Raw genomic sequence first — 10,000 nt, 5'->3', positions numbered from 1 at the left:
AACAAAAACAAACGAGCACTCCACATGCGTGAAAGCAACCTTGTTTCTAGAAAATACGCGCACGTTTAGCGAGAGAAAAGGCGACCTCTAAGATAATAAGCCTTCCACAATGTCCAAGTTTAAGGGGAAAAAGAAGTAATTGAACAAACGTCGAAAACAGTACATACAAATACAACAACGTCAAGTTATCCGCCATCTTGGAGAGATGCTTCGTTTGGGACTGGAACCAGTCATATGTGGTAATTAAAACAGAAGAGTTTTGAAAACGCTCCACTTTTGAAACCGTTTTCGAAGTCTCCGTTATCATCAACGTTTTTGGGCGTTTTAGTATGGATGACACGCGAAAACGCATCAAAAAGTATTTAGATAATAACCTAAGTTATTCTTGCATTTTGATTGGTTCTTGTCTATGATCTATTAGAGGACAGACGCGCGATTGACGTCACCATCACCTTTTATGCGAATAAAGTTTAATTCTTTATTATATAAAACAAATAGATTCCATGTTGCCGGGCGTCTGTTCAGTAATAGATCACAGAAGACGTCAAAATGTGGTAAGAACATTAGTGACACACTCGGCTATCGCCTCGTGTGCCACTTTTCTGTTCTTACCACATTTTGACGTCATCTGTGATCTATTACTGAACAGACGCACGGCAACATGGAATCTATTTGTTGCTGTTTCAAATGAAAACGCAAAAGTGTGGACAGGGCCTCCTATTTGCAATCAATATGTTAGTTCGTTGTTATTCAAGGTATCTTTCTTCTGGAAGGAGCCTCTTGATTAGTGCGTACTCGACAGGAGAAAGCTAGGTTCTCCCAAGATTTTTCCATTACTGGTTCGGGGGAATACAATCGAAATCAGAACAGGCCCCTCGGTCAATATCCTGTATAGAGACAAGAAAACTACCGAAGCAAACAAAAATAAATATACAAGTATCACACCCGACTGACTGTCAAAATACTCCTTTTATTATTCTTCCTCTTTCGATAAAATTAAGTTATTCGAGACCATATATCTTTCAACAACATTTAAACTTTCTTTACATACGATAACTTATCATTTACGTGCACTGTTTTTTGAAACGTCTCATGCATTTAAATAAAATTGGCAGTTTTACAACTTAAAGTTCTATCGTGCATGACAAGATCTGTACCTTAAGTTTAAAGACAATCTAAGCAAGATGCAAAGATTGCTCATTGCTTAAACGGGAACGTTTGTACAACAAATGGAGACCAATGCGACTCAGTTGAGGCGACGGCGCAAGGGGTATTGGATGTTTGAGCTTTCCCTTGACACTTCGCGACCCTTACACCAAAAAGCGGCCAGGCATGGGCGTTAACAAGACCGAACAAAATGTTTACCCAATTTATCATAATTTACTTACAAATGCATCTATGCTTAAAAATTAAATACTCGATCTTTGTCTCAAAAAGAACATACCCAAGACGAGGTTTCATTAAATAACTGAATCTTTTAGCTCAGAGTGAGTGTTTAAAAGTGACCAGGCCAAGACTGGTTACTTCGACCAATCACGACTTTAACCAAAATGAGCCAATCATGATCAGTACTAGAACAAGACACGTGCTGGGCGCTAACTCCCGTCTTGCGAATTTTTTTATTGGTCACTTATAGAAAGTATATTTGAACATGACAGTTCTTTCCCACCAGGAGGCCCTCATCTCACCAAACCGAGACATTCATTATTCGATTGAATTTTTCAGTTGTATGGAGAAAATCTCAACCTGGAGTGGTTTTCAATTAAACGCGGTAAGATCACACAAAAACAAGTGCTTTGCCCATCACATAAATTTAAAAAACGCAGAAAATAAGATGGGCCAGTCACGAAGAAGCAAAGGAGGAAATAAACGTCGCAACTGGCGCTTAGGGAGGAGAAAACCCGTGACATTTTTTGGTTTTTAAGGAATGTAGCGCAACAAAGAACTATCTCGTGACGTCACGGCGGCCATGTTGGTGTTCCTAAGTAATCCTCCGGGAATTGACTTCTATTATCATGCAAACGTCTTCTTTTGTTTCGGTGGAAAAAAGGTTACTGATCACGTGAATGAAAACACTTTATGCCGTTTCCGAGTTCATGTCTGCCTCCTCATTAAAACGAGTCTAAGTGCGAAGTTTTTCTTCTGAAAATTAGTTTTCATTCATATGTAAAGTAAAACTAATTACCATCACAAAAACTTCGCACTTAGACTCGCTTTGAAGAGGAGACAGACATGAACTCGGACATGGCCTATTGTCGACTCCCAAATAGAAACCGATCGATGGAAATGCGTTGTAGAGGACCAAGACGATGCTAGCGGAATATTCACAGAGTAATCCGGATTAGGCTTCTTTAAAGGGGCTCTTGTTTTCTGACGTCATCCTCCTTTCGGATCGTCGCGCAGTCCCGACAAAAAAGCGGGGAGATGGAGTGAAAGGCCCAAAATGGGCAAAAAAGCCTGCAATGGTTTAGAAATAATTTTTCACTCGAAAGGAGGAAAAGGGAGAACGTTGTGACATAACACGTTACGTTATACGTTACGACACTTTCACGAAATAACCATAAAATTAAACTAAGTTAAATAATGTCGCCCATTGTCATATCACATGAAAAAGTTCATCCATGATGTTGGTTTAGTGCAAAAGTAAGTTTTGGAATGCTGTCTTGGATGTTTAATCGAAATCAAATTTTCCACTCCGTGGACCAACATTAATGAATGAAGTACCCAATGGGAAGTTTGACCCCTTCAATTCAGGGAAATAATGAAATTTATACACCCGATAAAATTCTTAAATTAACGAATGATGTAATTCATTGCAAGTCCGTAGCTTGCTTGCAAGCTCTGATGGGGGGGCAGGAAGAGGGGTCCTCTTCTTTTACCTACCGATCTCCCCTAACAAAGCTTGTTTTAGAAAAAAAGGAAAAAGACTTCCTTCCAATTTTTCCAGTCGGAATCCAGTCTTCTTCTTCTTCTGAGAACGTTCTTTTTTTCGGCGCCTATTACCTTTGAGCTCAGTCTCCAAACACTTTCATATAAGGTGACCTTGTGGAGGCTGAAACGGCAAGAGGAATGGAAACTGGTGTCGACGGCTGTAACAGCGCGCTTGTTGCACATAGTAATTGTGTCATGACAAATGCTGAGTCTGGCGTCTGTTGTTGCCATTTGTCCAGTTCCATCGTGTGGATCGAGTAAAAGGAGTTACCCTTCTTCTTCTTGCATTATCGTCTTGTTCTTTGGCCGCTGATTTCATTTGTCGCTGAACTTGGTCGTCTATCAAAGAAGCCATGTCAAACTGAAAAGAAAAGCAGTTGATGGAAATACAGAAGATATACCATGGCAGGAACCCATGACTCGGAGCAAACGACTCCCACACTAAAGCCTATTTTACGGCATTTTTACAGACCCATCTATTTTTAGACTAACTTTTCCGAAAAAATAAAAAAACAAAGGCAGTTCCGGTTCGGTGACGCTATGACGTCAAGTTAGTTTCTTGTGATTGGTCATCGGGCACCTGTGAGAGTCTCACCCGCGGGAAATTCAATCAAAAAATAAATCGGTCAGTGAAAACGCCGAGACAGGAATATAAGGATGTTGTTCGTTCTTAGTCAGGGGCTCCCTAATCTCGTACCCAGATCTCACTGTGTCACTGGAAATGTAAGATCTCCCTTCCGTATGAACGTGGGAGATCTGGATACGAGTTTAGGGGCTCCCCTGACCTTGGTCATTTGTGGTAAGGGTATCGAATCAGTTATTCAGAGGCTATAATCCTGGACAAAGTACCCTAAGATCATCTTTCAGAACACTCGCAAGATAAAATCCTTTTTTCCTTTCAAAGACCACTTAAATCGCTCTCAAATGTCAAAAGTCATACATAAAGCAAGCTGCTGGGACTGTGACGATTTCTACATTAGAAAGACTAAACGAAGTAAACAAAGATTACATGACAGAAAAACTGAACACTTTAAGACTCTCACTAGTAGAGATCATCATTCAGTCATCACCGACCATATCACAACGACGGGACACAACATCAAATGGGACAATTTTGATGTTATTGCATCGGGAAAAACAGATTATCATTGTAAAATAGAAAAGACATTGTACATCCAAGAGATAAAGCCCTCCATGAATTCAAACGTTAACAGTGATAAGTTGTTACTATATTAGTAACAATCAACACCTGCCAGTGCTTTCTTCTTATTTTAAGATCGTTTTTCACATTAAATATAGTAGCCTGATTTCTTTATTTCGAATATAAGAAAGCTTTGAAAATGTTACGGTTACTTTTGAGAAAGTATGTAGAGAAGCATAAGAAACGTCAAGTTAATATAAACTGCATTTTTCAAAACTGCTTATCGCCGCTGTTTGTATTTTATTCTTAATTAAGCTACGATGGCAAGAGCAAGAGTTTATACAATGACATAATAGGGGAAGCCACTCAAGAAAATGCGAGGCTGCGTCAGAGGATGTTTGAAGCACGTGAACTTAAATCAACTGAGTTGGCTCAGTCCCGTTGGAGAAGTCCGTTTACCCAACCAGACTTCTGTGCTGCAAGCTTACAAATCCGAGAACACCAAATGCTCTTCTAATTGCAACCTACAAGTACTTGGATTCTCCTAGGCTCCTCGACAAGCGCTGTTAAAACCAAGGCCGCCCGTAGGTGCGCTAATTCCAGGTGATCTGGTGACGTAACTTGGAGGACTGAGGAAAAAATTTTAACGCCGTATCCCACAACCGCGCGCGGCCTTATTTTCGAAATCAACATGGCAGATGCGAGGTTAGATCTCGTCGGGTCTACTTGAATGTTCATTCAGTAACAGGAAATGTGGTAGACAAGGAATGATCTGTTGAGTTTTGGCCATGGAAACATTGCAGGGAGTTTGGAAACAACACCTAAGGCCGCGCGCGGTTGGGGGATACGGACTTTCTCCCAAGTCCTCCAAATTACGTCACCAGATCACCTGGTTGGAAAGAGTGGAAAATGCAATCAAATCATAGTTCAAGCAGATCCTTTTCTGCTCCCTCTTAGTCGGCACCCACCCTGCGCCAACAAGCAAAGCGCAGAGATGCAGTTTCGATACAGTTGTTGAAATTACCTGCCAGTCGTCAAGTTGCTCCGAGAGAAGGAGCTTTTGATGGATTGCTTCCTTGAGTTGTTGTTCCAGCTCTTCCCTGTCTTCTTTAGTTTTAAGTAACTCTTTTTCTATCTTTTTTTCCCTGGTAAATCAAACACAATCTTTAATTAAAGGAAATAAAGCGACTTTCATATGACCTTGAAAAAAAAAAGTAAAAACAGAACGTAAACAAAAATGGCTTAGCGAACGCAGATGCAAACAACGTCACCTCTCCATGGAACTTTCTGGAAAGTTTCGCTTTGACGTCATTTGAAGTGCAGTAATGTGATTGGGCAGTCGAACTGTTTACCGCCTATATTAGGAGTTTCCTTGGCGGGAATACGGAGAAGCTTTGTTTTAATCTTGCCAAACATGTCCGTAAAACAAATTGTGAACACTTTTTCAAGGTCATACGAAAGTCGCTCTATCGTAAATTCACTTACAAAGACCGTGTTCAAGTCCAAAGCAAAATAGCTTGATAAAGTTGACCATTCAAAATAGACACTCCAACAAGCCAATCATATCGCACAACAACTACGTGCAGCCGGCGCACAGCGCGGGAAATTTTGATAAGCACGAAAATTTTAACTAAGGAAGTAGGCCCATTTACCGCGCACATCCAAGGCAATCGTGAAGTTGCTTTGGAGGATCATTTGAAAACTGCCCCATGAATACTTTGTCATGAAAGAAAGAGAGAAGTGATCCTTGTGCTTATCTGGACAATTTAAGCAATTGTCTCTTAAGCCATAGACCCTTTGCATAAATGACGCCCAAATTTGAATAACAATACTTGATACATCCTTAGCCTCACATTCATGAGAAAAATCCTTTGTCTTGAAACATAAACACGAGGCTAAGGATGTATACACTATTGTTACTCAAATTTGAGCGCCATTTATGCAAAGGGTTATCCTCTTTTTTATCTCCGTTTAGCGTCGTCCGACCGACCCGGCAATGTTTCGCATTTTCAAAAAAAAAAAAAACGAAGTAGTTAAACCATTAATTTTTTCACTATAAATAATTCTTTTAATCTGAAAAATGAGCATGGTAACAGCATAGAGAAAACCGTGTTTTCATTCTACAATAACATCACCCAACTTTTCCGCCATATCGATTTTGGGTTCACGTCTCGTTGTTTCCAGGCTCCTCGACAAAGATACTGGGGTACCAGGCTTCCTATCCCGAGACTTTTCTTGTGATGTTTTTTTGGGTTTTTTTTTTCAATCCGACCGACCGACCCAGTATCAGGAAACGCACTCGACGCTAAACGAAAAAAAAAGGGGATGGCCTTATAGTCACATGAAAAATTCAGGTGGCCCCAAAGGGATTCGAACCCATTGATTGACCTGCTACCAACTGAGTGGCTTCATAGCTCAGTTACGGGTATAGCATTGCACCGGCATTTCGTCCAAAACCCGCTCTTCAAATATACATTCAGTTAATTCAGTACTTTATCATGTTTGGGTCAGATAACGCTTACATGAAGGAGCAAAGAACCGTGCAGACGATGGCTTTTGCAGGGTCCTTTTTCACTGCCTGTTTAATTAGAGTAGACAAGCAGGGGAGAGTCAAGAAAAATACTGTTTTTTTCCCTAAACGATGATTGTTAAATGTCGTAACACTGCGCCAAGACAGAGAAACTTGTCCTCCTTGAGGGGCGTAAACACTTTATTCGATAATAAGATGACATTTTCATGACATATGAACCAACGTATAAATATATCTCTTTACCTTTCTGTAGCATCTTTCCTCTCTTGTACAGCTTCATTGTACATAATATCAAAAGCCAACTCTGATTCACATTGACCTTTGGCTAAAACGTTTCTTTGTTCTCTAATAAGTTCTTTCTCTTTGTCCTTTTCAATCAGTTTTTCTTTTAGACTTATGATTTCCATCTCCTTCGTTTTAGCTTCGGAGTTTATTGCTTTAAGTTCATCTTCCATACTCTCTATTGTCTCATGAGCTTTGCATAATTGGTGCTTCTGAGTCTGTAAATGAAATTCAAAACAGCATGGAATAACCTTGGCGAATTACAAGAGAGAGACTTAAGCCTGGTTTTCAGTAGCGACGCTACCACAAGAGCAAACATAAGTAGCTAATGCTAAGTGTAAACGAACGTCGACATAAACATCAAAATCAACCACGGCCTCCGCCATTTTGTTGAAATGCTCAAACGAAAAACCTTAAATAACAATGACCACAACCAGGTTTTCTGAGCCCGCGAAACTGAGCACCCCTAGAAAACCATTGTTTTAACGAAAACCGCTGGTCAGCAACCTGGTTCTCGACATTGCTGTCTAAGGTCCTCCTGCTCAAGCGCGGGGAATCTGGATCGAGTGCTTTAATTAGCCAGACGCAGCAAAGCAAACACAAATTTTGATCTCTGCGCTTGTGCTTATGTTTGCATCAACCCCGTTTTCACGGTGAAGTAAGCCCTCTTCCAGGTGATCTGGTGACGTAACTCGAAGGACTAGGGAGAAAATTTTTAACGCCGTATCCCACAACCGCGCGCGGGCTTATTTTTTAATTCAACATGCCAGAGGCGAGGTTAGATCTCGTCGGGTCTACTTGAATGTTCATTCAACAACAGGAAATGTGGTAGACACGTAATGATCTGTTGAGTTTTGGCCATGGAAATACTGCAGGGAGTTTGGAAACAACACCTAAGGCCGCGCGCGGTTGTGGGATACGTTGTGCTTGCGTTCGCGTCGCTAGTGAAAACCCCTTTAACGTGAAACGGCAAACAGGCTGCTACTTGTCATAAAATGAAAAATAATCATTTGTCCTAACTGTTCGCTTTCTTTGAAAAGTCTTTCCTGGAAATAACAGAAAAGAAATGAGCTAAAAATAATAATATCTGGCTTGATTATCACCCTTACTTGCACCCTTACTTGCAGTCAGAGACTGAATTGCTCAGGTCGACGAGATCGGACGGAAGGAGCTGTGCTGCCGTCTAGGCGGTCGACCTCAGAACACGACCCATGCAGTGATGACCTCGGAGCACAGCACCACAGCCAGATGGAATATACTTGGAGTCGATATTGAGTTAAAACTAAACAAGTTTCTTTCATCTTTGGCAAAATGCAAATTTGTGCCAATGGCGTTTCCCGTTTAGGCCGAAAACACGATGCTGGGATCTCTCCTATAACTAGCAATCAATCAACTCACAGTGCGGATGAACCTCTACCGCACATCATAATCCAAGATATTGAACAATGCAAGGGTTGATATAGCACAGTTTCAAAAACAACCGCCACTGGCCGGTGCCAGTGGCAAAAAAAAAGAAGAAGCTGGGAATGAAAAAAAAATACGACGACATCGACAAGATCAAGAACGCCACAAACAAACAAACAAACAGTTTTAATGAGCAGACCCAACGACACTGCACGCCGTGCACGTGTTTCGTAATTTAGTTCATTTCCGACGATGATGATGGCTACGACAACGTGGTCAAAAAAAATACTATTTCCCGTTGTTATTCAATAATTTTGACATTACTTCAAGTCATTCGGAAAGAAAAGTGTGTATCAACATTCCCGCAGCGATGTGTCGATGTGCCTTTCCTTGGGAAAAATCAAGTTCCAACCTTGTTGATTTCAACCAGGAAAACTCAGGGAAGTGGTCTAGTGTAACTGTGACCATTATAGAAATGAAAGACAGAAATAAGAGACTTTTCCATAACAATTTGAATTCCGAAACATTTGGTATTGTGATGGGCTAATTTACTAACCGTTGTTCTCATGATGTTGTCACTTATGAACTCTTCCAAAACATCTCGGAAGCTCTTCACAAAAGTTGTAAGGCACCCCGGTTTAAAATCTGAGTTGGAGTTTAATTCTTCGACGTCAACAGCGTCCAGGCTCTCTTGAGAACCTCGGAGTTCTTCGTAAAGCGCGCGTAATTCTTCGTGAGCTTCTCTGACCTCTTTTCTCAGCTACAAAAAGGATGGGATTACCAGGTGTTATTTAAATGGGTGCTTCATAAGTGAAACGAATTATTGAATCGGGGTAAAGCATATGCCAATTTTCGACGGTTAACCACGCCCATAATTCATCAGAGGGAAGTTTCAAGCCTCTCGGTTGAACTCTGCTCAATCGAACTTTCAAAATTTTCATTTGGGTGCCGTAATTTGGCCAATAAGAACACCGTGCAATAAACCAATCGCAGCACAATAACAAGCAAGAAAAAGGGGTACGTTTTTCAAACAAATATATCCGCGGTGTAGCAATTATTTTTCAACAAGGTAAGCGCTTTCCGAGCCAATGACCCAACACGCCAGTGCTTATCCCAGGTTTCCTTAGCACTAAGCGACTAGGAGAATTTTTAACTCCCCCCTGGATGGGATGCTAGTCCATCGCAGGTACCCATTTATACACCTGGGTGAAGAGAGGCACCGTGGGAGTAGAGTGTCTTGTCCAAGAACACAACACAATGTCCCCGGCCAGACCAGTCGCTCCGGAGTCGAGCACACCAACCATGAGGCCACCACGCCTCCCTCAATAAAGGCTAGAGAAAAACTATGAGTTGGGAGTAGAACTTACGACCTCCCTATTACAGACTAAGCTTCAATGTCAAACGGAAGCGGGCCGTGGATATTATCTCACGGTAATGAACAAGTGCAACTGACGAGACGGGGTAACTTAGTTGCAAACGTTGGCCCTTGTAGCACTTATTGTTACTCAAATCTATAGCAATTGCGTAAGTTTTATTCGACCCAACTTACATTTGTCAGAATATTACCTGAGCGTTAGCTTTTTCCTCTTGCTCGAGCTGCGCATAGAAATCCCTGTTTCTTTCCACAATCCCAACCTCGTCATCTAGTTCATCATCGTCGTATTCTAGATCACTGTTTTCAGAATCTTCATCGCTGTGGCTGCTGTAAGGTC

General features: G+C 41.2%; 1 protein-coding gene across 1 annotated transcript in view; it reads right to left on the bottom strand.

Annotated features, from left to right (window-relative positions):
- Positions 1 to 950: 950 nt before the first annotated feature.
- LOC137975032 (bicaudal D-related protein homolog) overlaps positions 951 to 10,000 on the bottom strand; it is a 23,350-nt gene continuing 14,300 nt past the window's right edge. The window contains exons 7-11 of the mRNA XM_068822063.1: positions 9,855 to 10,000; positions 8,845 to 9,048; positions 6,846 to 7,102; positions 5,097 to 5,217; positions 951 to 3,292 (exon numbers count right to left, since the gene is read on the bottom strand). The exon at positions 9,855 to 10,000 is cut by the window's right edge and continues 103 nt beyond it. Of these exons, the coding sequence (XP_068678164.1) occupies positions 3,125 to 3,292; positions 5,097 to 5,217; positions 6,846 to 7,102; positions 8,845 to 9,048; positions 9,855 to 10,000 (896 nt within the window). The 3' untranslated portion in view covers positions 951 to 3,124. The remainder of the gene's footprint in view (positions 3,293 to 5,096; positions 5,218 to 6,845; positions 7,103 to 8,844; positions 9,049 to 9,854) is intronic.

This window comes from Montipora foliosa, chromosome 11 (genome assembly GCF_036669935.1).
Source record: "Montipora foliosa isolate CH-2021 chromosome 11, ASM3666993v2, whole genome shotgun sequence".
NCBI lineage: Eukaryota > Metazoa > Cnidaria > Anthozoa > Scleractinia > Acroporidae > Montipora > Montipora foliosa.
This window is presented reverse-complemented; position numbering and strand designations above follow the sequence as displayed.